At 48.4% G+C, this 16177-nt stretch overlaps 1 protein-coding gene across 1 annotated transcript in view; it reads right to left on the bottom strand.

The window, feature by feature from the left end:
- Window positions 1-252: 252 nt before the first annotated feature.
- The window catches only part of pou2f2b (POU class 2 homeobox 2b), a 70307-nt gene continuing 54382 nt past the window's right edge, over window positions 253-16177 (bottom strand). Inside the window, 10 exon segments of the mRNA XM_061226820.1 lie at window positions 253-368; window positions 2945-3013; window positions 3433-3565; window positions 5987-6035; window positions 6689-6880; window positions 10115-10263; window positions 12160-12301; window positions 13068-13205; window positions 13713-13809; window positions 14649-14749. Of these exon segments, the coding sequence (XP_061082804.1) occupies window positions 326-368; window positions 2945-3013; window positions 3433-3565; window positions 5987-6035; window positions 6689-6880; window positions 10115-10263; window positions 12160-12301; window positions 13068-13205; window positions 13713-13809; window positions 14649-14749 (1113 nt within the window). The 3' untranslated portion in view covers window positions 253-325.

Here is a 16177-nt window from a genome sequence, read left to right as displayed (position 1 = left end):
CCTCCTTCTCCTCCCCTGTGATTGGCTCTTTTTGGTGCATCACTCGGTCTTGGCTCCTCCCAGGGTGGGCGGGCTATGCAGCGCCTCGATGGAGGAACAGGAAGAGGCGGGGCTGGAACAGGAAGAGGGGGAGCAGGAGGCGGGACTCATGCTGCTAGCGGCGGGGAAGGGCGTGGCCTTGGTTGCCTTGGCGACGGCGGAGCCCACCAGGCCCACGCCGGGCCCCTGGGCCAGGGGCAGCAGGGCCGAGTGGTTGAGGAACAGGGAGGAGGGGAGACTGCCCCCCGACCCCCCCGCACTCCCCAGCAGAACCTTACTGCCCCCCTCAAGACTGGAAATGGGCAGCTGGCCACCACTGACCGCCAGGGCTGCAGCGCAGAGACAGAGAGAGAGAGAGAGAGAGAGAGAGAGAGTGTGTGAGGGTGTGTGTGTGAGAGAGAGAGTGTGTGAGGGTGTGTGTGTGAGAGAGAGAGTATGTGAGTGTGTGTGAGAGAGAGTATGTATGTGTGTGTGTGTGAGTGTGTGTATGTGTGTGAGAGTATGTGGGGTGTGTGTGTGAGAGAGAGTGTGTGAGGGTGTGTGTGTGTGTGTGAGAGAGAGAGTGTGTGAGGGTGTGTGTGTGAGAGAGAGAGTATGTGAGTGTGTGTGAGAGAGAGTATGTATGTGTGTGTGTGTGAGTGTGTGTATGTGTGTGAGAGAGTATGTGGGATGTGTGTGTGAGAGAGAGAGTGTGTGTGTGAGAGAGTATGTGTGTGTGTGTGTGTACATGTGTGTGAGAGAGTATGTGGGTGTGTGTGTGTGAGAGAGAGTGTGTGTGTGTGTGTGTGTGTGTGTGAAAGAGTATGTGTGTGTGTGTGTGTGTGTGTGAAAGAGTATGTGGGTGTGTGTGTGAGAGAGAGAGAGTGTGTGTGAGAGAGAGTACGTGTGTGTGTGTGTGTGTGTGTGTGAGAGAGAGTATGTGGGATGTGTGTGTGAGAGAGAGAGTGTGTGTGTGTGTGTGTGAGAGAGTATGTGTGTGTGTGTGTGTGTACATGTGTGTGAGAGAGTATGTGGGATGTGTGTGTGAGAGAGAGAGTGTGTGTGTGTGTGTGTGAGAGAGTATGTGTGTGTGTGTGTGTGTACATGTGTGTGAGAGAGTATGTGGGTGTGTGTGTGTGAGAGAGAGTGTGTGTGAGAGAGAGTATGTGTGTGTGTGTGTGTGAAAGAGTATGTGGGTGTGTGCGTGAGAGAGAGAGGGTGTGTGTGAGAGAGAGTACGTGTGTGTGTGTGTGTGTGTGTGTGAGTGTGTGTGTGTGTGTGTGAGTATATGTGTGTGTGTACATGTGTGTGAGAGAGTATGTGGGTGTGTGTGTGTGAGAGAGTGTGTGTGAGAGAGAGTGTTTGTGTGTGTGTGTGAGTGTGTGTGTGTGTACATGTGTGTGAGAGAGAGAGCAGGAGAGAGAAGGAAACAGTTATTACCCACAGATGCACTCCACCAATTGACTGAGATGGATGAAGCGTGACACCAGATGAATGTGAGCCAATGAGAACAGACAAAGTATGTAAATGACGCACAAATGAAAGCGGTTTGTTTGCTGCACTCACATACAGGCACGACACACACACACACACACACAAACAGGCTACGTGAGAGAGTACGTACACAGCTATGAAATGCACATGGGGAATGGCGTGAAAACAAACCAACCCTTCATTCCTTTATTCTCTCACATCTTTCTCCCTCCACCTTCTCTCCTCCGCTCTTCCTCAATCCTCCTTCCACCACTTCTACTCCCGCTGTATCCAGCTTTCTTCCCTCCGCATTCTGGGGCTCATGCTCCGAGTCCGTACAGCCTACGAGATGCTGAGGATTACGGTATCCTCTAAATAAATAATAATCTGCTGAAATATACATTTCTCTTTTCTTTCGCCTTGTGGTTTCTGCCTCTTTGCTCCTCTTTCCTGGACTTTCTCACCTGATCACTCCCCTTTCTGCTCCATCTCTCCCTCTCCATCTCCTCCCTTCTCTCCCTCTTTCTCTTCAGCCTCCCGTTCTCTCCCTGCTACAGCCCTGTCCCTACCTCTCCCTTCTCTCTTTCTCTCACACACACCTTGTATAGTAGCCAGTGGGTTGTTGCTGATGAGAGCTTGGTTCAGCCCTGTGTTAACTCCCATCATAGTGTTCCTGAAACACACGCACACACACGCGCACGGCCAAACACGCCCAAGGAAAACACATGCGTGCGCACACACATAGGCAAACACGCCCATGGACACACATATGCGTGCGCACACACACACACACACACACACACACACACACACACACACAGAAAGGCAGGCAGAAGGAAGCAGAGTTAGAAGCAAGGACACTGCTGTACTGCCCCATACCCCTCCTGTATTCCCACACGGTTATGACATCATGCAAACGCACAGTCTGAGCTGTCTGTCTGTCTGTCTGTCTGTGGCTCCCACACCACAGACATACCGAACACACACCCTCAGGTCTGTGCATGGCCCCACCCCAAGACCACGCACGGCTGCCTTAATATCACACCTGTCTGTCAATCCTGGCTTTGGAGACATGCTGGAATCATCTTCATGCAAATTCATATTTTTTTAACACCATTTTGAGAGTTTGAGTTTCACTACAAAATGAGATTGGATAGAAGCATAAAGCCATTTAAGCAAGAATACATTGATGTTATTTCATTTTGCATTCCCACATTGCTCATAGTCTTCTTGGGTGTTACGTGTGCGTGTGTGTTCATACGAGTTTGTGCACGTGCATTGGGCAATAGTACGTTTACGTGTGTCTATTTCTGACATTCGTTTGTATAAATTGAAGTCTGCTGGAGTTTGTATCTCTGCGTGTGTGTTTGGCTCTGTGGGTCCTGTGCCTCTGTGCGCCTGTGTGTGTGTGTGTAAGCGCGTGAGCAGACACTGCACCCTCTGTGGTATTCACCTCAAGTTTGCCGCAAAATCGGTGATGTAGTTAGACACGTCACCGTTCTTTTTACCCAAACGCCACAGGCTGTGAACACAAGAACCACACACAGGGTTAGGGGTCAGAGCGGCGCTCTGCAGGTGAACCCAGCCGGCACAAACTGCAGGTGAACCCGGCGATGGCCGCCGCTCAGCGCACTGTGTTAGCATTTACCGTGTTAGCGTGTGCCGTGTTAGCGTGCGCAGTGTTAGCGCGCGCTGTGTTAGCGTTTGCAGTGTTAGCATGTGCCGTGTTAGCGTGTGCCGTGTTAGCGCGCGCTGTGTTAGCGTTTGCAGTGTTAGCATGTGCTGTGTTAGCGTGTGCCGTGTTAGCGCGCGGCGTTAGCGTTGACCGTGTTAGCATGTGCGGTGTTAGCGAGGTGTGCCTGTCGTGAGGGTGTCCAGGTGTCTGTGCGGAAGCGAGAGGGCGCGGCGGGAGTGGCTCGGGTGCGCTGAACGTGCTCTCACCCTGTGTTCAGGCCCAGTGTGCTGTGGCTGGGAGGGGCGGGGCTAGCTGTGCTGCGAGGAGGCGGGGTCACTGGGGAAGGGGCGGAGCTGAGGGTGGCAGGACCGCTGGGACAAACTGACGACATTGTGGTCACTGAGAGAGAGAGAGAGAGGGAGAGAGAGTGAGAGAGGGGGAGAGAGAGGGCGAGAGAGAGAGGGAGGTTAACTGACAGTAACTAAGAAATGGTTTAACCCGGGTCAGAAATGAGCAAAGCAGAGATGTTTCACAGCAGAGAAAAACCCCTAAATGATCTTTTTTCAACTTGAGACTTGATGACCAAGATTGTGATGAGTGACAGGTTGTTTCATCATGCAAAATAGATTTGGGGTTTAAAATTCAATTAAGCTGCTTTATTTTAGGGGTTTAGTGAAGGCGGGTCATTTTTTACCCTTAAGACAAGGGCACATTGTACATTAGAACATCAAGACTACGCAAGGGTTTAAGAGCGCCTGACAATCACCCAGTTAACTTCACGCCTACAGCACTTCCTCTTCAATAAACAATTTTCTCTTTATTTCACCTCAAAAAAGGTGTGAGCAGCCAAAATCAGCAAGCATGCAGAGGGCAGTGACTGAAGCAGGTCTCTGTGGACGTCTGCTCAAACGGCACAATCTCGTGCATAAACACAGCCTGTGGAGGTGTACAGGCAATCACAGTCATATTTACTTTAGAGCTGGAGAATTGACAGGACTATCTAAACCCGTCGTGCTCTGACTCTCTTAGGAATAGGTACAAGTGTCAAACTGAAAATAAACTAATAACTTTAAATAAACTAATCAACACTTAAGCTCGACTGCATAAGCAGTACTATGAGAATGAACACACAGAAACAGACAGTTTTTAGTTTTTACTAAGTCCAAATACTGAGATGTGTTTTCGAGCTGTGTACTTAAATCTGGTACACAGAGACGCGGTTTCATAGTTGAGCAGAAGGCCCCAGGGACGGCCTCTGAATCACACAGAAACCGAAATTTAAATGTGCAGTCAGCGAAGGGCAAACTCGCTCTGCACCCCCCCCCCCCCCCCACCGAGAGTCCCCTCCATCCACCGGGCTGCGAAACCGCAAAAACACTGCCTCCATTTTACTCATCACCACCTGCCGTCTGCCGCTTTTAAAAGCCGGAGTCGCGGCGGCCGCCCTGCGCGGCAGACAAATTATCAGGGGAAAGACGAGGAAGGCGAGAGCTGTTTTAACTAGCTTTACCTCTGGGCTGAGGGTCCATAACGTGGGTAAGAAATGCATTACACACGCAGTTGTCTATAAATGAAAGCACAGCATTGTAAGAGGCAATTAAGTATTTAATTACAAGACCTTGTGTATAAATAAATGTTAAGAACTGCTTACATTAACAACAACTCACAAGCTTTTGGGTCCTGATCTGTCCTGTTGCAGTTCAATTAGATGCTAACCGATAAATCATTGTAACAACTTGCAATAATGTGCACACCTGGCACTCAAAGAAAATGAATAAGAATGCGATGAATAGAAAAATATTTTAGCTTTAGCTTTACTTCATATTCCTTCATCTATTTTTGAGGCGTGGCCCTCGGGTGAATAATGGGTGATAGATATGAAATCAATAAGCGACCTGTCCTGTTTGAGCAGTGAAAGCCACTTTGAGGAGCCTGTAGAAATCATTAGCTTTCTGGCTAAATTTATGACCTGGATAGCAGTCCTGCAGGTGCACTGCACAGTGAAGGATTGTGGTGATACAGCCTAGCAACGTTACAGCCAGATTTAATAACATTTTGGTCCACACTGTAATAAGTGCCTACAGTCTCCTAGCAATGTTTACCCGCAAACACAATATCTAGTTTAACTTTTAGGATTAAAGCTAAACTGCAATTCATTAGGGCTAACTTATTTGAACCCTTGTATAGTCATAACATTCTGTATACCCTCATTTTAACGCCAAATCTATTTTGCATGACGAAACAACCTGTCACTCATCACAAACTTTGTCATCAAATTTCAAGTTGAATATAGGGGGCTAAAATATCATTTAGGGGGTTTTCTCTGCTGTTAAACATAGTGGTGGGTAATTTTTGGGCCTTAAGACAACACAAGGGTTAACTACTAGTCACTGAGTATTTCTAAAAGTAATCTGATGAAAGTAACTGAGATTGAAAAATGCAAAGGATTATATTACTGACTACCTAAAGATCCCAATAATACAATCAGCATTTTGTGGTGGGATATATTCTCCAGGAAAACCCTACCCCACACCCATACGTTTGTTGGCACACGCTGATACAGCACAGGAGTACATTGTGGAGGTGCTGTTTGGAGTATCATCCCAGAGTCTGCTCCAATAAGAACAAGGAAGCAACCTCATTGAACCAACCAGAATCCTTCACCTCCCCTTTAATAACATTCATCTGTTTTCATCAACTGGGGTCTGAATCACCGCTTTAAGAATAATTCTGCTCTAAATGAAATAAGCCTCAAACACAGTAGTATTAGCAGGCCAGCGGAGAGGCTTGCGGAGAGAGAGAGAGTATAGCGCCCCCTACCTGTTGTGCTGAGGCTGGTGACGGCCTGGGACAGTCCCTGACTGGACATCTGGAGAGAGGGGACAGAGCAGAGGACAGAGAGGCAGATGGGGACAGAAGAGGAGACAGAGTGAGACAGCGTGCGTGTCTGGCTGGCTGACATGCTGGGTTATGCGTTGTGTCTCATGGCTAACCTGCCCTGGGTTGAGTGGATTTAGCCTGGGCCATATTGCATATCAGCAGTGTTGTACAGTATTTAGAGAACATCTCACCTACTAATCCAGTTTTGTTAACTTATATGCTCAATGGTAGGCAAGTAGGCTGTTTGGGAAACAACCTGCATTCAGGACAACAAAAACTAAAATATACCCACTAAACAGTTAGCAGTATATTTAGTAGACAGTACAGATTTTGAGGACACAGTAGTTAGTGGAGTCATGGACATGTTTCGGACATGGCCCTTGGACTCTTAGGGGCTGTATATATTATGATCATGATGGACTGTACCAAGTGCAGAGGATGGAGGGGAGGGGTGAGGGGCCAGGGTTGATGGTAGAAAAGCCATGCTGTATGGGTGATACCATAACTGGGTAGCAGCAGGGGGGGGATGCGATCTCTCATTGAGGACACATGCAGGGGTGATGTTGAGTGGTTAGGCTAGTGGTTGAGCACTGAGAGAGGGTTGAGGTTTTGGGCGGGGGGGGGGGTGAGTGCGAGCCATACCATGTGCGGGCTGTAGCAGGGGGGTTTGTGCGTCGCAGGCGGGGGTTGACTGGGCAAGGGGGGGGTGGCGCTGGCGGGGTTGATGCGTTTCTCTTTCTGGCGCCGGTTGCAGAACCAGACCCGGATCACCTCCTTCTCCATATTCAACTGCTCGGCGATCATCAGGATCTCCTCTGAGGTAGGCTTCTGGTTCTGGAGGGACAACGAGCACATCGTCAGCGCCGATGCCGACGTCGTCACGGATAATGATGACATCGCCATTACCGGTGCTGACATCATCACCGATGCTGATGTCCTTATCACTGTCATTTGTGCTGATATCATCACCGGTGATAATGTCCTTACCATCACAGCAGTCAGCATTAATATTACAACCAGCATCATTAATTTGACAGCACAATTCATCATGGCGCTAATCAGCAGAAATCGAGCTGAATACCATTAGACTGCAGTTCAGCCAACTGTATCCACCATGATTCAATGTCCTAATTAACAACTTAATTAATTAGAAACCTTTGGAAGAAGATATAGGAGTGAAATCTACAGGGAACCACACGATAATGAATCTTCATTATCAGTGAAATAGCAGGAGCCTTTACATGGATAACTCACACTTAATATCACAGTCACAGTCATTTAAAATCTTCACTAAAGAGGATAACAGCTAATATAGATGATACATTGACACAGGACAACAGCTAATATATGTAGATGGTGCATTCAAGCAGGATAACTGCTAATATATGTGCCACATTGTCACAGGACAGCAGCTCATACTGAAGAACATCGCGGTACGGCTGAAAGAGCTGACCCAGTTGAGGAATGCACAGGTACATCAGGCGCTGTGTGATACTTTGACCTGACCTAACCGTATTAACACTGATTGAAACAACAGACAGGTATGGGAGGGCTTGTCCACCATGTCCAAGGGCAGAACAGAGCGAGCTTCATAGGGGTACTGCATTAGCCTTAGTGCTGCATTAGCCTTAGCCTTAGCCCCAGGCTGTCTTTAACCCCAGGCTATCTGTGGTCCCGGGTTAGCTTCCAACACACATCTAAAACATAAAGTAAACTGAACTAACAAATAGCTGTTAAAGTCCCAGAATGTGAACTGAGCTATCCCTTTATGGTATCCCCGTTATAGAGCATCTGCCCCTCTGTATGTAGACATGTAAAGATGTTTATAACTGATTAACATGTTTATCACGTTTTCCAGGCTCTCACTATCAACTGTCAATATCCATGTTCCCGACATTTGAATATTTAAATAAATATTTGAATGAATGGATATTTAAGTGAAGTTGTTTCTGATTGGGCAGTTGAAGTTTCCCCTGCGGTCAAAAGCAGCTTCTGTTGAAAACTTGGCACCAGAATCATTGTGTTTCCCTCTATCCTCTGCCGAAGGGAGGGGGTTAGCGGCAACAAAGCCGGTGTTTACCCTCCTCCAGTCCGGGGGCAGGGTTCGGATAACCCCGCAACTACAGTGGGCGCTCGGCCGCTATCGAGAAAGCGGTTGTGAAATGAAAGCTTAGCCCCGGGCCAACGGCTCCTTTGGTTTTGGGACTAGGAATGTTCCGGAATGGCCTTTTAGCCCAAGGCTAAGTGCCGTGTGAGAAGCCGAACAGAGCTCTGTGTGCCGTGGGCCTGCGGGGTCGTGCGGAGAGATTGTGTAAAAGCCGACGTGTGTGTCGGTTTACCGGGGCGACGTGTGGCTTTGAGACCACCGCCTTCCGTTTACACTGAGCTGGAGAGCCAGGCACAGGAGGTCCTGACCAGTAAGCCCACGTAGTACAGGGACAGGGCTGGGCATTTACGAAGGAAATACTCCCAGTGCTGAACCATTCGATATCTTGACGCTCTGTTGCCGTAATGATCGATTTAACCTTAATGACCCTTATCATGCAAAAAAATACAAAATAAAACGCCCTTATTCACAAGTAGGAGGCACCCATTACAAAAGGGCCCAGAAATATGCCCTGCCAGGAATTGGATACAGATCAACCAGGCACAAGCAGTGAAACTACCAAGAGATGAAGGACATCTAAATGAAAACAGAACAGGAAATAGAGAGACCACAGGAAAACGCTTGAACTGTAAGTGTAAAAATCTTTTAGACAGAATATGTTACTGTGTGAATCAGATACGTTATCGTTTTGGACTCAAGTACTTTTCTGTGTTGATTGATTCAACCAAGAGGGCCAGACGACGGGCTTTGCACTTTTTGAGAATATTTAATAGGGTCCAATACACCACAACAAGCTCAATAATTAATCCAAAACAATAATGTATTTGACCCAGGTCTGGTGTGAGTGCTGGATGCTGATCTGGGTTCCGGAGCTCAGCCTCATCCATCGAAATGCAGAAGGCCAGACTGAGCAGTACAGCGGCCCTCCTGTGAGACACCAGACTGAGCAGTACAGCACCCCACTGAGAGACGCATGGGGAACTCTGAGAGACACATGGGGAACACTGAGAGACACATGGGGAACACTGAGAGACACATGGGGAACACTGAGAGACACTGAGAGGTACATGGGGAACACTGAGAGACACATGGGGAACACTGTGAGACACTGTGAGACGCATGGGGAACACTGAGAGACACCGAGAGACACATGGGGAACACTGAGAGACACTGAGAGACACATGGGGAACACTGTGAGACACTGTGAGACGCATGGGGAACACTGAGAGACACTGAGAGACACATGGGGAACACTAAGAGACGCATGGGGAACACTGTGAGACACTGTGAGACGCATGGGGAACACTGAGAGACACTGTGAGACACATGGGGAACAGAGTGAGACGCATGGGGAACACTGAGAGGCGCATGGGGAACACTGAGAGACACATGGGGAACACTGAGAGACACATGGGGAACACTGTGAGACACATGGGGAACACTGAGAGACACATGGGGAACACTGAGAGACACATGGGGAACACTAAGAGACACATGGGGAACGCTGAGAGGCGCATGGGGAACACTGAGAGACACATGGGGAACGCTGAGAGACACACGGGGAACGCTGAGAGACACTGAGAGACACACGGGGAACGCTGAGAGACACTGAGAGACACATGGGGAACACTGAGAGACACATGGGGAACACTGAGAGGCGCATGGGGAACGCTGAGAGACACTGAGAGACACACGGGGAACGCTGAGAGACACTGAGAGACACATGGGGAACACTGAGAGACACATGGGGAACGCTGAGAGGCGCATGGGGAACGCTGAGAGACGCATGGGGAACGCTGAGAGACACTGAGAGACGCATGGGGAACACTGAGAGGCGCATGGGGAACACTGAGAGGCGCATGGGGAACGCTGAGAGACGCATGGGGAACGCTGAGAGACACTGAGAGACACATGGGGAACACTGAGAGGCGCATGGGGAACGCTGAGAGGCGGGCCCTCACCGCGATGAAGCTGCGCTCTAAGGCCACGCGGACGTTGGTCTCGATGCTGGTGCGCTTCTTCCTGCGCCGGCCCGGGAGCCCCTCGAAGCCCAGGGAGGGAGAGGACAGGGAGCTGGGACTGGGCAGCGTGCTGTCGATGGACATGGTTTCTGCCGGAGGAGGGGACAGGGTCAGCCCAAACTCACACACTGACGGGAGGACATTATGCATCGGTGGGAGGATGCACTACACTATGCTCCTACTCCCTCTCTCTCTCTTCCCCTCTCTCTCTCTATCTCTCCCTTTCTCCCTCCCCCTCCATCTCTCACTCTTCCCCCTCCCTTTCCCTCTCCCTCCCACTCTCTCTCAATTAACAGTAATAACAATATTAATAATAATTCATGTAATAACAGTAATAACAATAATGTGTGTGGGTGAAGCAGTAACATGTTAGTGTGGGTGTACAGTAGTGTTGTGTGTGTATCGCTCCCCCCCCCCCTCTCTCTCTCTCTCTCTCTCCCTCTCTTTCCCCCTCCTCTCTCAGTTCCTGCAAATGTGCTCCGCAAAACTGCCACTGAGCACTGACCCGTAGATGGGGTGCACAGTAATGGAAACTTTTAGAGATGAAGTTATAAAGAGCTAGGGCTTGTCAAAGTTTGTGTAAAATGTGAGTACTTTTTTTGGTGGTCAGCCCAAAAAGAACAACTTTTGTGAGTCTTGCGGCAATTTTGATGCGGTTTTTAAAAAAACGCGAGTAATAAAAAAACTTTTTTTTCAACTGGATGAACAAAACTAAAATATACCAGAGTACTCTTTGATTGTAAATTGCGGAGCACTCTTTTTGACTGCAATGACTTCCTATACAATATTGCAAATGGCTGTTCATTAAAATGGTAACGTTATGACGTGTGTCATAATTTGGCCAATGCAATTTCTGTAAACCTTTCTTTTCCAATGAGGACCATTTTTCAAGTTTTCTTTGACTCTGTATGCTTTAGCAGAGGGGGACTCGACTGGTTTTGTCTTGCGTGATGAAAACTGCATGATGATGTCATACATATCACTCTCTTTTCCTCATGATGATGTCATACATATCACTCCCTTTTCCTCATGATGATGTCATACATATCACTCCCTTTTCTTCATGATGATGTCATAAATATCACTCCCTTTTCCTCATGATGATGTCATATATATCACTCCCTTTTCCTCATGATGATGTCATATATATCACTCCCTTTTCCTCATGATGATGTCATACATATCACTCCCTTTTCCCCATGATGATGTCATATATATCACTCCCTTTTCCTCATGATGATGTCATACATATCACTCCCTTTTCCCCATGATGATGTCATACATATCACTCCCTTTTCTTCATGATGATGTCATACATATCACTGCCTTTTCCTCATGATGATGTCATACATATCACTCCCTTTCCTTCATGATGATGTCATACATATCTCTCCCTTTTCCTCATGATGATGTCATATATATCACTCCCTTTTCCTCATGATGATGTCATACATATCACTCCCTTTTCCTCATGATGTAATAAATATCACTCCCTTTTCCTCATGATAATGTCATACATATCACTCCCTTTCCTCATCCTCTCCCCTCTTGCTCACCCCCCCACCCAGTCCCCACTTGCCTCTCCTCACTGCACTTTTCCCACTGTCTTCCCCCCTCACTCACTCACTCACTCTCCCTCCCCCTCTCTCTCTCCCCCCTCACTCACTCTCTCTCTCACTCTCTCTCTCCCCCCTCACTCTCTCTCTCCCCCCCTCACTCTCTCTCCCCCTCACTCTCTCTCTCCCCCCCTCACTCTCTCTCCCCCTCACTCTCACTCTCTCCCCCTCACTCTCTCTCTCTCCCCCTCACTCTCACTCTCTCCCCCTCACTCTCTCTCTCTCCCCCTCACTCTCTCTCTCTCACTCACTCTCTCTCTCCCCCTCACTCACTCTCTCCCTCTCCCTCACTCACTCTCACTCCCCTCCTCACTCACTCTCTCTCCCCCTCACTCACTCTCCCTCTCCCTCACTCACTCTTGCACTCACCCGCGTCGTTCAGCCACTTCTCCAGCAGAGGCTTCAGTTTGCACATGTTCTTGAAGCTGAGGTTCAGCGCCTCGAAGCGGGAGATGGTGGTTTGGCTGAAGTCATTTCCGTACAGCTTCCCCATTGCCAGCCCAACATCGCCCTGAGAGACAGAACATACGCAACACACTTAATGTATACTATACACACATACACACAGAACATACGCAACACGCTTACTGTATATTATACACATATACACACAGAACATACGCAACACGCTTACTGTATACTATACACACAATCACACAGAACATACGCAACACGCTTACTGTATACTATACACATATACAAGCAGAACATACGCAACACGCTTACTGTATACTATACACATATACAAGCAGAACATACGCAACATGCTTACTGTATACTATACACACATACACACAGAACATATGCAACACGCTTACTGTATACTATACACACATACACACAGAACATACGCAACACACTTACTGTATACTATACACACACATACATATAGAACATATGCAACACGCTTACTGTATACTACACACACACATACATATAGAACATAAGCATTATTACACACATACTGTATACTATATACACACATACATACAGAATATAAGCGCTATTACACACATACTGTATACTACATAAACACATACATACTGTATACTATACACAGACATACATACAGAAAATAAGCACTACTACACACATACAGTATATACACACATACATATAGAACATAAGCACTATGACACACACACTGTATACTATACACACACACACATACGTACTGAATCCATGGGCTGCAAGCTCACTGACTCCACCCTACCGGTGTCCCTCCTTAAACAGTGAACCCCGGTGGCAAGCAGAGGAAACAGCAGCGGTGGATTTACCTGCGTGAAGCCCAGCTTGATCCTCCTCTGTTTGAAGGTGCGCGCAAACTGCTCCAGCTCCTCCAGGTCGCTGGGCTCCTCGGGGTGCGTGGCCACGGAGGTCGCCGAGCTAACACCGCCGTCCACACCCTTGTCTCTCTGCTACGGTGAGACAACATTCATAACATACTCAATGCAGGTGGTATGTGTGCTCATAGCAGTTTATAACCTATGCACCCTGTATGGATAACAGTTTATAATCTCTGCACCCCGTATGAATGTGCATAACAGTTTATAACCTATGCACTCTGTATGTATATGTATAACAGTTTATAACCTCTGTAGCTTGTATGTATATGTATAACAGTTTATATCATATGCAGCTTGTATGTATGTTTATAAGTTTATAACCTATGTAGCTTGTATGTATACATATAACAGTTTATAACCTCTGCACCCTGTATGTATACATATAACAGTTTATATCCTATGCAGCTTGTGTGCATGTTTATAACAGTTTATAACCTATGTAGCTTGTATGTATACATATAACAGTTTATATCCTATGCAGCTTGTGTGTATGTTTATAACAGTTTATAACCTATGTAGCTTAAGCTACACAGTATGTTTATAACAGTTTATAACCTATGTAGCATGTACCTGTACCTGTGCTTGGAGCCCCAGTCTGGGCGGAGCGGAAAGGAGGCCCCCTTGGTTTTGCTGAGGTAGCGGAATTAAATTTGGTGTCGATAGCAGACCTGGTAAAGGAGGGAAGGAACACACAGGTCACACAGACAGGACGGCCTGGGGTTTCAGGTCATTAATACTGGCAGTTTGAGTCTAAACCACCTCTTTTCATCCTCTGCCCATTTAAGTGCTTATACATAAATTACTTTCAGAGATAATGGTGAAGAGCATGGAGTAGAAAAGCAAACAAAACAAAAATAACACCCAACACAAATACAAATTTGGTTCCAATGCCCATATAGCTGAAGGCTGAAAGAGAAAAGACTTAAATTCAATGATGCAACCACTTCTCAGGTTGTATTCTGGGAGAGGGAAGGAGGATCAGACAGAGGAGTGAGACAGAGGTGCAGACAACGATTATGGTCTTTGTGTGAGTGTGTGTGTGTATGTGTGAGGTTGCGTGTGTGTGTGTGAGACATAGGTGCAGACAGCAATTATGGTCTGTGTGTGTGCTGTGTGTGAGTGGATAAGGGCTGGGTGGTGTGAGTGTGTGAGTGTGTGTGTGTGTGAGTGTGTGTGAGTGGATAAGGGCTGGGCGGTGTGAGTGTGTGTGTGTGTGAGTGTGTGTGAGTGGATAAGGGCTGGGCGGTGTGAGTGTGTGTGTGTGAGTGTGTGTGTGTGTGTGTGTGTGTGTGAGTGTGCATGCGGTGTGTGAGTACATGTGTGTGTGTGTGTGTGTGTGTGTGAGTGTGTGAGTGTGTGTGTGTGTGCATGCGTGTGTGTGTGAGTGTGTGTGTGTGAGTGAGTGGATAAGGGCTGTGCGGTGTGTGTGTGTCGTGAGTGTGAGTGTGGGGGTGTCCCTGGGGGAGCGGGCCCTGGGGTAGAGGGCCCTGGGGGAGTGAGGACCTCACCTTGCTGCCTTGCTGTGCCTGCGGCAGGAGGAACTGCGCAGGGGACTGCAGGGGGTGCCCTGGAACCAGGACCAGCTGCTGCAGCTGCAACAGCTGCTGAATGTCCTGAGAGAGAGAGAGAGAGAGAGAGAGAGGGGTGGGAGAGGGGGGGAGAGAGAGAGAGAGGGGTGGGAGAGAGGGGGGAGAGAGAGAGAGGGGAGAGAGAGAGAGGGGTGGGAGAGAGGGGGAGGGGAGAGAGAGGGGGGGGGAGAGAGAGAGAGGGGAGAGAGAGGGGAGAGAGAGAGGGGTGGGAAAGAGGGGAGAGAGGGGGGAGGGGGAGAGAGAGGGGGGAGAGGAGAGGGAGAGAGAGACAGAGAGGGGTGGGAGGGGGAGAGAGAGAGAGACAGAGAGTGGTGGGAGGGGGAGAGAGAAAGAGAGACAGAGAGAGGGTGAGTGGGAGAGAGAGAGAGACAGAGAGTGGTGGGAGGGGGAGAGAGAGAGAGACAGAGAGTGGTGGGAGGGGGAGAGAGAAAGAGAGACAGAGAGAGGGGTGAGTGGGAGAGAGAGAGAGACAGAGAGTGGTGGGAGGGGGAGAGAGAGAGAGGACAGAGAGTGGTGGGAGGGGGAGAGAGAAAGAGAGACAGAGAGAGGGGTGAGTGGGAGAGAGAGAGAGACAGAGAGTGGTGGGAGGGGGAGAGAGAGAGAGACAGAGAGTGGTGGGAGGGGGAGAGAGAAAGAGAGACAGAGAGAGGGGTGAGTGGGAGAGAGAGAGAGAGACAGAGAGTGGTGGGAGGGGGAGAGAGAGAGACAGAGAGTGGTGGGAGGGGGAGAGAGAAAGAGAGACAGAGAGAGGGGTGAGTGGGAGAGAGAGAGAGAGACAGAGTGGTGGGAGGGGGAGAGAGAGAGACAGAGAGAGGGGTGAGTGGGAGAGAGAGAGAGACAGAGTGGTGGGAGGGGGAGAGAGACAGGGAAAGACAGAGAGAGGGAGAGATAGAGAGGAGATGGTAGGGCCATGGGGGAGGTAGGTGGGGAGAGGGGTAGGTGGTTAAAAAAATTATTGATGTGTTTTTAACAATTCTTTCAGCTCAAACTGGGACTGAAATTGACATGCCAATATCGTCATCTTTGCCTGAAGGTTAAAAAAAAATGGCGAAAAAGAAACCCATAAATTTCATTTGAACATTTTCAACGTTTTTAATGGCTAATTCAAAGCTGTCTGGTGTTACTCTTTCAGCTGAATCCAGCAGCACCTTGGGATGCACTGAGAATGAAGACTCTGTTTGTTTTCGGTCCTCACCAGTACAGAATATCGAAAGACTTTCAAAGTGAAATAGGCGACTGAGCTCTGACATTTCACGCCACGCCTGGCAACAGAAAATGGGCTTACGATTGATGGACAACGACAAGACCAAGCCTACTCACAGCTGAAAATGTTCTCTGTACAAGAAAACTATTGGATTGAGGTTGATTTGCAGCAGTGAAATGTTCAGGTGTGATGCGAAACACACTCTCCCTGACAAACGGAGTCTAGTGCCGACTCACAGAGCAACAGAC

This window comes from Conger conger, chromosome 1 (genome assembly GCF_963514075.1).
Source record: "Conger conger chromosome 1, fConCon1.1, whole genome shotgun sequence".
Lineage (NCBI taxonomy): Eukaryota > Metazoa > Chordata > Actinopteri > Anguilliformes > Congridae > Conger > Conger conger.
The sequence above is the reverse complement of the archived record's forward strand: the minus strand, read 5'-3'. Positions and strand labels throughout refer to the sequence as shown.